Source organism: Benincasa hispida, chromosome 11 (genome assembly GCF_027475165.1).
Source record: "Benincasa hispida cultivar pf3 chromosome 11, pf3_genome.v1.1, whole genome shotgun sequence".
NCBI lineage: Eukaryota > Viridiplantae > Streptophyta > Magnoliopsida > Cucurbitales > Cucurbitaceae > Benincasa > Benincasa hispida.
In genome coordinates, this window is record NC_143488.1 from 68,432,658 (window position 1) to 68,443,304 (window position 10,647).

The following is a 10,647-nucleotide window of genomic DNA, read 5'->3' on the forward strand; positions in this document are numbered from 1 at the left end:
TTAAGAAAAATGCAAATTATGATAAGAAATGTGAATGAAATGAGCTTAATTTTAAAAAATAAAAACAAAAAAGTACATAGTTACCAAATGGTGGCTTCAGAAAAAGTACTTAAAAAAAAAAAGAAAAAAGAAACTCATTTTTGTTATCGGAATTTAGCTATAAGTTAAAATGTTTCATTAAGAATAGTAAAAATGAAGGTAAAGAAATAGCGAGAAAATAAACACAATTAATTAAAAAAAAAAAAGAAAAAGAAAAAGAAAAAAAGGGGACACAACCTTAAAAACTCAAATTGTCAAGGTATCAAATTTTATGTCAACAACACAAATTACATAACCACAATCACAATCAATTCGTACACAAATAAGATAGAAAATTTCATGAAAGTGCAAAATGCTCAGATATCATTGAGGCGGTCTGATTAAACCAGCTGGCCCAAACTAAACCTTAGATAAGAACTCAAGTAAAGCTAGGGTCTAGCTTGCAAGATTAGGACAATTCAAGAAGCTTAAAATCCATAGGTTCACTAATCCCAAAATAACAACATTGTTAATGCAGCTATAGAAAAGGGAAGTTGGATGAGTACTAAAGTTAGTCACCTCAACATCCAATAGTAATCTCAACATAGTGAATCTTAGTTAAAATACAACTATAAATGCCCTTGAAATAAGCCAGAGTGAGTTTTTAGGTTACCTATAATCTTTCAGAAACAAAGAATGCCTTTTTAACCTGTGAGTTGTGTTCCTTCTTTCAGTTCCACCTGGTGCTTTCTGCTCAACTCCTACAGTAGAAGATTGCTGGGAAATGGATTTCACCAACAGCAGGTGATGCTGATGAAATGGCAGTTGATGAAGAAGAAAAAGAAGAAGGGAATCCTGATGATGCTGCCGCAGAGAAGAGTGGCACAGAGGTTGTTGCACTTGCGTGGCCATGGATCTGCCACTCCCAAGACTCAACCCCCATCCTCATCTCTGTTGCTCTTTCCTGCGTTCAACAATTTTATTATGAAATCAACGAATAAAGAAAGCAAGAGAAACGTAAACAGTAAAGATTGACGTAGAGATTTACGTAGTTTATTAACAGTATGTTAACTAGGTCCATGAGTAGGAGAGATCGATTTATTATTAGAGATGAATATTAGAAAAATATAAATAGTAAAGATGTCAATAGGGTTAGAGAATTCATATTTGGTCATTCGGAGCATCGAATAACAAATTCAATGCATTCCAACAAATTTTAATGATGTTCATATTGAATGTAAAAAGATTCAGTAAAGACAACACCAACGGCCAATTTGAATATAGTTCAACTAGTTTAGACATATATCCTCGATGCAAAAGTTGAGAGATTCAAATCTTTCGACTCCAACTCCACATGTTGTTGAACTTATAAAACCAATTAAAAAGAAAAAGAGACTAGAGAAAGGTGAGCCCCACATAATAAAATGATGCAGCTACTTTTATCTACCGAGTAAGTGAGGGGGCTGAATGTAAACAGAAGAAATATGTACCCTTCAACTGAAATAAATGTGTTTTGTGGACCTCACATGATAAAACAATATATTTACCGAATTCGTAGGTAAGCAAAATATGACTGGATCTCTTGACAACAATGTATGTACTACAATAGTCCCTTAAAAACTAAAATAAATGAACAATGTGGATCTCTTGACATATAATAATACATCTACTGATTATATCAAGGAAATATGTACTACAATAGTTCCTTCGACTAAAATAAATGAATTGTGTAACCTTGTATATTATCTACTGATTAATACAGATGCAGGGTAATATGAAAAACAATATTATTTTTCCCCAGTCAGATCATATAGTTTAATGAACTTTCTTTTTGAAATAGTGCAATTATTACCCTGGAGATGGGAAAGAAACTGGAATTTGAAACATTCCAAGAAGAATGGTAATTGGAAGGCACTGCAGAGCTATATGGCTGAGATGATCTAATTGCTGCTGAAACAGAGTTCTCAGGCTGCCAGTGGAGCTAGATGTTAGCCAAACATGAAAAGAAAATGAAATACAGCTAGGCATAGTCAACGTAAAATCACCGGTCAAACAAAAAGTTTAAAATGATGAGTTGTGGTAAATTAAGTCATACCAAAACTTTAACAGTCAGTAGAAAGAATTCCAGAAGTTGGTCTTGGGAATTACCATAGCTCTTCTGTCAACAAGCATGTTGTGTGAGCTGTGATGAATACCATTACCAAACATGCCAATGCTCTCACTTCCAGCATCAGAATGATTTGGGGGAGCAATTCCCAAGTTCAGATCAAGAATCTGGTTGTTCTCTGCATAAAGGAAATAGAGAGTTTTCGATAGTGATCATTACGTGTAATCCGATCGAGCAAACGGGGCTGTTAAGAACAACAAAAATGACAATGATCAACTAGCAAATTGTATAAACAGAGAAGGAACAGACCTCCAGTGTCAGTTTCAGAAGCCATCTCTGCCACATAAGAACTTGGCTCAAAATTTGTAACAGCCTCCTTACCATTGCATCTTAAGGCAGCCTTGTCGTATGCCCTGATTAAGCAGCAAAATTTGAAGTTAAAAGGAAAAGGTGCAAATTACAAAGGCTAAACATGAATGATTTAAGACGACCTTGCAGCCTCAATCTCACTATCAAAGAGTCCAAGATATATGTACCTACGAAGATGAAAAGGCCAACAAAAACAGCTCAATTGAAGACAAAATCCTAGAAACATTAGTCAACAAACACAGAAAACTAAGTCCCATGATGTTCTGTACAAAAGCTAAGACCATAGTATAATTTAGACTCACTTCTTGCCCAAAAACTGGCCCATACGAGCTTCCCATCGTCCACATTTATGCAGAGTAACTCCTCTGTACTTCGAGCTTCCCCTTGAAAATCCAGTGCTATGGCGACGAAGAATATGAACAAACTCTTCCTTGGTGAAATTACTCATCTGGGTTATTAATGGCAGCCAGAGTAAAGATATTCATCAATGGCGTTAAAAGAGAATTTGAATTTCTGACAGTAATAAATATTATCTTAGCCAATCCCACCTGCTTAATATCTTCATCATAATCACAGACATTGAAATTGATATCTGCATCGATCCCACGAAACTTGATCGCCGCTCGATCATATGCTCTGAAATGGAAAATCCGAATTCTAAGAGAAATCCAACGAAAAAAATACACAAACAATGAATAAGAGATGGTTTTTTTGTTTTGTTACCTAGCAGCAGCATGTGCAGTATCAAAACCACCTGAAGGAAAAGAGAAACAGCCATAGCCATGATTATGAACAAGAGTTTGATCAGAGAGAATGAGTAATAAGAGTTTGAAAAAGGAAAATTAGAAAATCCTACCCAGATAAACCTGTTTCCCGCAGTCCCTGTAATGAACAGAAAATGTGCTCAAGAATGGCATAAATGGCGGATTCAAATTCAAGCAACCTAATGATGAGAAGGAATTTTCAAAGAGAATAAAACCCTTACCAAATATGCGATTCCCATCTTCCTGTTCGTCGATAAAAAGTAACTCCACGATACTGCGAACTTCGAGACCTTGGACCTCGTCGGTTCTTCCTCATCGGCTGATGCTGTTGCTGCGCCGGCGGTGCGGCTATTCGCCGCTGCGGCACACCACCACAATAACCAAATTCCGGCGGAGAAACCTCCGGCCACCGCTTCTGAGGACTCGAACCAGAAGATATCCCCCCTGTTAATGGGAAGAGCTCCATCGTCTGATCGCGGTGGTCATCGAAAACACAGAGTGATTTCGCCGTTAAGCTTTCCTGAACCACGTAGTCTTTACCAAAGGTGAACGGGAACGCCTCGTCAGCGTTAGAAGACGAGTCCTCATCGCCGGTGGTACTAGCGGAAAGATCGCCGTTAACGACGGAGGACGAGTTAAAGCTACCGGCGCTTTCCATTCTATTCGCCGGAAACTGCAGAAACCTCTCAGTAACCATCTCAACCGAATCGGAAGCCGACTCAGAGGAAACAACTTCGAGGTTAAGATCCAGCATTGGGTTTGAAGCTCCACCTTCTACAAAAACAATGGGAAATCAAAGCATAATTGGGATTGTAAAGAATCAATCAACCCATCAGAACACTGCAGCAGTTGTTACAGAATCAGAGAAGCATTGTGAAAGAAACAGAGAGAATATGAAGGAAGAAGATGAAAAACAGTGGAGATTCTCAAAAGAGTGGAAATGGGTCACCAGTAAACACACTCATAACTGTTCCAATTTGATTTTGATGAGCAGAGGAGAGAGAAAAAGTGGAAGAGAGAATGTGGGAGAAGTTGTTGTTCTATTGGAGGTGGTGGAGGTCCATTTCCATGGCGGATTGAAGAAGAAGAAGAAGTGGGGATCACTAAAAACTGCACTTCCTCTTCCTTACTGAGTTGTTTGAAAGAAAACAAAGGAAAACTGTGTGGAGGTTAAATCAATCAGACCAATGGACACCAATTTGTGACTGAGACCACTCTCTCTTTCTCTCTCTCTAGACTACTCTTCTTTTTTCCTTTTTAAAGTTGAGTTTAAAATACATTATATACTTTAATATAGTACAACCTTTTTTAAGCAATTAATGGCATATTTGTTGGAAATAGAATATGTAAGAAAGAAACAAAATATATATATGGATTTAAATTATAAATTTAAACCTCTATAGTTTTAAAAAATTAAAATTTAATCCCTATAATTTTAGAAGTTAGAATTTTTATAATTTAATAAAATTTTATAAATAGTCTTCATGGTTTGATAAAATCCTTTTAACTTATATCAAATCATAGAGACTAAATTTCAACTTCTTTAAACTAAAATTAAATCATATTGAATCAAATGTTTAGGTCTTGATTTTATGAAAATGTGATGTCGATATTAATATTAAATTTATATTAGTAACACTTTAATGTTTTTTTTTTTCTAAATATTTTATGGATTTTTTTTCAATATAATAAAAATGTTGATTTATCTCCCGTTTCAATATCAAATCTATAAAAATGTGAAAAAATTTATAGAAAATTAATAAATAACTTTAGTAAAATTTAGGAGATGAGAGGCCAATTATTATTTCAAATGTAAGTTGATTCTCAACCTTATAATAATCAATATAAATAAGAGTGAAGCAATGACTCGACTTGAGTTAGTTGATCAATGGATGATCCACTATTCACTATTTTATATTATAAACTACATATAAAATGAACTATATAAACGATATATGTCGTCCCTCATTTTGATATAATGCATTATATGGATCCTTTTAGATTATTTAAAAAAACATTTTTTTAGAAAATTCGTTTCTATTCAAACACTTTTAATAAAAACTAATTCAAATATACTTGAAAAATTATTTTGCGTGGTTGCTACATTCCAGTTTATTCCAAAATTACTTATTTTTTAAATTAATCATTTAAAAATGTATTCCAAACACACCATAAATGATATTTACCCAACTCCATTGATGCACTCATTTATCTTTAAAATTAAGCTCTATCTTTCAATTTTTTTTATGTATATTTAATATCTAGACATTAATTCTCGAAACATTCCTTTTTTTTTTTTTTCAATAAACATTTCCTCAATATTTTTTGCCAACTACTATAAATAATGTAAAATAATGTACTTAAATGCAACAAACCAATGTTCATATCTCATTTTTTATATAATGCAAATCCCTAGGAAAATGAAGGTCCACTTTTACATGGAGCTGAAAATTTTTGCATGCACCCTCCCCAACGGGCATTTACTATACCTAAATATTTCAATATATAATCTTCCACTTCTTGGGCGAAAAAAAACTGATTGTTATTGAAATTTATTTATTTATTTATTTTTTATAATATATCCATTTTAATAAATCACCATAAAAAAAACATGTACAAACTTACTCGATAGGATTCTTCATCAAAAACAATAGGAGACGATCATTTCAAAACATAGCATGACCTACGGACAACATCTATGAGACTTAAAAGACCACTTGATTGGGAGTAAGAGAATCTACGATACTTACAATCTCACATACGTTATATTCATCATTTTAGAAAGTAGGAGAAGAGATCTCTCTTTCACATCAGAAAAAAAAAGTTAATTTGATTCAATACAACTTAATGATGCATCAAATACCAATGATAGTCAAGACGAATCATATGACTAAACAATTGATAAGAACCCAGGCAACATTTTCTCCATATATATATATTAAATACAAAATTTTATGCTTAAACTTAATAATAAGAATTAAATTGAGAAAAAAAACATGTGCCTTTTACGGTCAGGAATACAGAATCATGTACGGTACGGTTCATTGGAATTTAATGTCAATAACTTTTTGTGGTACAAAAAGATTATAACATTGTCATTGATAGGGACATCGACTTTTTAAGAGGAAAAATCTTGAGGTTATAGTCCAAATTTCATTAATTAAATTGTAATAATTTAGGATTCTTTTAAAATAATAGATTTAAGAAACAAAGTTGTATTCATGTTTTCATATATTTTGTAATAAATTCATACATAGATTATAATTTAAACCATTGTTAAAAAAAGTGTTTGATAATATATTTATAAAGTATAAAACTAACTAGAGTTACTTATTAGATATTATAGTGAATACAAAATATTATTAAAACTAATTATTTTAAATGACAAAATTATTAGAAATATTTTCAAATATAGAAAACTAGACACTAAAAGATGTCAATCAATGATAGATATGTTGGGATTGATGCTTTAAATCTCGTGGGTCCTGTAGTTTGTAATTGTATTATACAAACAGTTTATTTATTTAATAAAATATGAGGTATTTTATTTGACATTTAGTATCATTTAATAATTGTATTATACAAACATTTATCTGACATTTAATAAAATATGTCAATCAAACAGCTTTCGGTCCTGCTAGGCTCCTTCCTAACTTTCGCTGTCGTCTTTCCACTTCGCAGGGTGACTACTTGGCAGTGTTCTTTCCATGTGTTCCTCAAGTTGCGTGGGAGCTCAGTTGAGCTTGGCAGGGTCCCTTACGGTCTATTTTTCATCTCTCCCGTAATCTGTCCAATTTGGATTTCTAGATTGCATATGGAAGTCACCTGATTCTGGAGGACTGTCTCATTCTTTTCAATGTACTGTTTTAACAGGTTCTCCAGAGAGAATGATGGTGGTGCTTGAGAGCTACTGGCTTGTTGTTGCTATTGACTGTTAGTTCGTTGGAAAAATCCTTGTGGTCCTTCTTTTTGCGCCATAGGTTGATAGCCTTGTTATTGGTTATTTTTCCAAGAAAACTTAGGGTGGTTTCTCCACCCAGGGTTATATGTGTTTGAAAAAGGGTTGTTCTTGACAAAGTAGATTGACGGCGGGTTTCATGGACACTCTTCAACTGAATGCGATTCTCCACATGTAGCACAGCTCGTGCTTGTCTGTTTTATTGCGTTGACTTGCCCTCTCTACGTTCCAGGATTGTTGATTGCGATGCTCTGTAATAAATTTATCATTGCATTCATTTGATTTTACAGAGATGTGATGGCACCATTATTTGCGTTACCTTCTCTGGGTTTTAATCGTTGATCGCTTTCTTGCCAATCTTCATGGTTTTTCGATATGCAATCAAGAATGTTCTTTGCCTCATTGTAAGTCTTATCTAGCAGACTGCCTGCTGCTGCCACATTAGCAGCTGTCTGCGATGTAGGATTTAGTCCATTATAGAAAATCTCCATTTGGAGGCAGTCTAGCAATCCATTGTGCGGGCAGTTGCGCACTAATCTCTTGAACCTCACCCATGCGTCACTGAGTGATTCGTCTTCTTCTTGTTCAAAGTTTTTGATTAACTTCCTTCTTCTGGCATTCTCTGTAGGAGGGAAACACTTCTTCATAAACTTCTCCACAACCTGTTCCCATGAAGTTATCTCTCCTGGTTCGAGGGAATATGCCCATTTTCTTACTTTATCGCATAACGAAAATGGGAATAGCGTGAGTCGAACTTCTTCAGCGGAGATATTAGGGAACAAAAATGTGTTACAAATTTCAATGAAGCTTCGGAGATGGGCGTGCGGATCTTCACCACACCATCCACCAAACTGTCCTACTGTCTGTATCATCTGTAACATTACCGGCTTCATCTTAAACCTTGATCTGTCCAATGCTGGCCTCATGATTCTTGGGGAGAAATCATACAAGTTTGGTGACGCATATTCCCGAATGGGTCTATTACGATCATTCGCCAGTAGGATAGGATTCGTCATTATGTTGTTTGCATTTGCGGCTCTTTCTTCCTCCGCCATTCTGGGAGTTCTTCCTTCTTATCGGCGTCTATTTTTCTGTCTTCTTTGAAATGTTCTTTCAATCTCTGGGTCGTAATTGGGCTCAAGAGCGTGTCCTTCGCTCATGCGACGCTTGCTTCTTCCTTTACCGAAGGAATGGCACTGCACAGAGGTCGAAAGCTGCAAAGAAAATCAAAGAGGTTTGCTGTTAGCACAATATATATCGTAGCCCCAGGCAACAGTGCCAAAAACTTGATGCATGTAATTATGATGCGTTATGGTGTGAGCAAGTTTTCCTAACGAGGCCCAAGTATAAACCTTTCTAGGTCTCCAGGTAAGTCCAGGGTCGAACACATGGATTACTAAGTAGATATGCGACAAAACACTTTGATTCTTTTGCGGTGGTAAAAATAAATGAAGTGGATAGTGTTTTAATTGAGATTTTTACTATGCGACGAGTTGAATACAGAGTTGATGAAAGCGTAGAGTTACAATAAGTATGTGATGAAGGGGTTGAAAAGGGGTTTAGCTAACATTTCCTAAGATTGTGCACAAATTATGCGACCATGCTACACACAAATAATAGCACGTCATTTCTCAATGAAGAATGTCATAATTCTTATTTCTTGGGCGCATGCGATGTATATGCGAAACAGTCGATAGGACTTATTTCTAAGCCTCTACTCTTGCCTATGCGATTATGAATTATGCACACATAAGACAAGGTGACCGCATACAATCATTCCTATTTCTAGAGTGCATGCGATGTGTAAATAGTAATAGAACTTATGTCTAAGTTTCTATTTCTTGCTTATGCGATTCTAATCCGACTCTCTCAAGCCTATATTCTAATCTGACTCTCTCAAGTCTAGATTCTATCCTTAGAATACTCTTTCAAGTATGTCCAAATGGTGAGTGATGCTTACATAAGACAAGATGAACGCATAAAATGTAAATTTTAAGTCATGCTAGCTAAGTACTTCTCAACCCATTCAGAAATTTAGCTACTCATGCGAGGTATGAAGAGATTGAACACAAATTGAAATGAGATTTCCATTTTCTGTAAATAAAGTACTAAATAAAAATAACAAATGGATATGAGAGATAACAAGCTCGGTAAGTTATGCCTGCTTCCCGTGGCCTTTTACACTGCTCTTTTATCACTTCAACTCTGTTCTCAATGTGGATTCTTGCTCTCGCAAGTGTTGGCCCTCTCTCTTTTGTATTGCTTTCCGGCAGTCTCTCGATCTGTCCGGGAATGATCTCTCGGCTTCCTCGTCTCCTTGCTCTCTCCGTCCTCTCTGTATAAGTGTGCGCGAGAATGGACTAACTAACTAACTCTCTAACTCCTTTTTCACTAGTAGCCTTCGATATTTATAGATTTCAAGGTGAAGCCGCCTTTCTTGCTAATGATTGCAATGATGGGCGGTATTAATTCCCCTCTCTGATGCGTCGTTTAATGGTCACCGAAAGTTGAGTGTACTTGCTACAGTGTGGCTTTTAATGGCTTGTCAACTAAATTCGAAATCGACCGTTATCAGCTTTTCGTCCCATCATGATTTATTATGCTGTCACCTTAATGTGAGATCTTTATGCGGCCGCCTCTTTTTAGAAACTTCTCACGATCGCATAACTTGCGATCGCAATCTTCAAGTGTGCTGACACATTGTGCCTTTGGATCGCAATTTCATATGTGTCATCGCATTGTACCTGCACAAAATAGGTAAATTAACTACTTTTATGCGATGAACGTTTGCGATCGTAATTCCTTTCAGTTTAGCACTTTCATACATGATATTGCCTATTTTATCATCACATTCTCTCATTGTTTTACTTATTTGAGCTGTAATAACTTGTATTTCTACCAGTTATCAATTTTATGGGTCCTTTCTCACCTTCTGAGGGTACTCTTATATTCTGCTTGCGGTAGATTATGTTTCAAAGTGGGTAGAAGCGGTTGCTACTAGGACAAATGATGCTCGTATGGTCCTTAAATTCTTACATAAAAATATTTTCACACAGTTTGGCACCCCGTGAGCACTGATTAGTGATGAGCGATCTCACTTTTGTAATAAATTTCTTGACAGGATGCTTTCTAAATATGAGGTTAAGCATAAGGTATCTTTAGCTTATCACCCACAGACTAACGGGTTAGCTGAAGTATCTAACAGGGAGATTAAGCAAATTCTAGAAAAGACAGTTCAAGCCAACAGGAAGGATTGGGCATTAAAGCTTGATGATGCTTTGTGGGTGTATAGAATGGCTTTTAAAACTCTGATTGGTACATCCCCGTACAAGTTAGTGTTTGGAAAGGCGTGCCATCTGCCTGTTGAGTTAGAGCATCGAGATTATTGGGCTATTAAGAAGCTGAATTTTGATCTTCAAACAGCTGGGAAG

The 10,647-nt window shown here is 35.6% G+C and overlaps 2 protein-coding genes across 3 annotated transcripts in view; one reads left to right on the plus strand and one right to left on the minus strand.

Annotated features, from left to right (window-relative positions):
* Nucleotides 1-496: 496 nt before the first annotated feature.
* Nucleotides 497-4,455, minus strand: LOC150032834 (APETALA2-like protein 3). Of its 2 annotated transcripts, none has more exons than XM_090306636.1 (10): nucleotides 3,480-4,455; nucleotides 3,351-3,376; nucleotides 3,218-3,248; nucleotides 3,043-3,130; nucleotides 2,797-2,942; nucleotides 2,617-2,661; nucleotides 2,435-2,538; nucleotides 2,167-2,303; nucleotides 1,871-1,987; nucleotides 497-982 (listed from the first exon to the last, which is right to left on the minus strand). In XM_090306636.1, exons 1-10 carry the CDS (start codon nucleotides 4,010-4,012, stop codon nucleotides 773-775), a joined length of 1,437 nt encoding a protein of 478 aa, XP_090162762.1. In that variant the 5' UTR covers nucleotides 4,013-4,455; the 3' UTR covers nucleotides 497-772. The 2 variants fall into 2 exon arrangements, with proteins under 2 accessions (XP_090162762.1, XP_090162761.1); XM_090306635.1 differs by having other exon boundaries at nucleotides 2,614-2,661; nucleotides 3,480-4,449.
* Nucleotides 4,456-8,406: 3,951 nt separating this feature from the next.
* The window catches only part of LOC150032835 (uncharacterized), a 2,556-nt gene continuing 315 nt past the window's right edge, over nucleotides 8,407-10,647 (plus strand). Inside the window, exons 1-2 of the mRNA XM_090307043.1 lie at nucleotides 8,407-8,450; nucleotides 10,338-10,647. The exon at nucleotides 10,338-10,647 is cut by the window's right edge and continues 315 nt beyond it. Coding sequence (XP_090163169.1) covers nucleotides 8,407-8,450; nucleotides 10,338-10,647 — 354 coding nt within the window. The remainder of the gene's footprint in view (nucleotides 8,451-10,337) is intronic.

What these genes read in the sequence shown, in the direction of transcription:
- LOC150032834 (XM_090306635.1), bottom strand. Translation starts at nt 4,012, where the DNA reads ATGCTGGATCTTAACCTCGAAGTTGTTTCCTCTGAGTCGGCTTCCGAT. An exon ending in GAGATTGAGGCTGCAAGGTC is followed by an intron (nt 2,539 to 2,613) that starts GTCTTAAATCAT and finishes CTGCTTAATCAG; the next exon opens with GGCATACGACAAGGCTGCCT. An exon ending in TTCTGAAACTGACACTGGAG is followed by an intron (nt 2,304 to 2,434) that starts GTCTGTTCCTTC and finishes TCCTTTATGCAG; the next exon opens with AGAACAACCAGATTCTTGAT.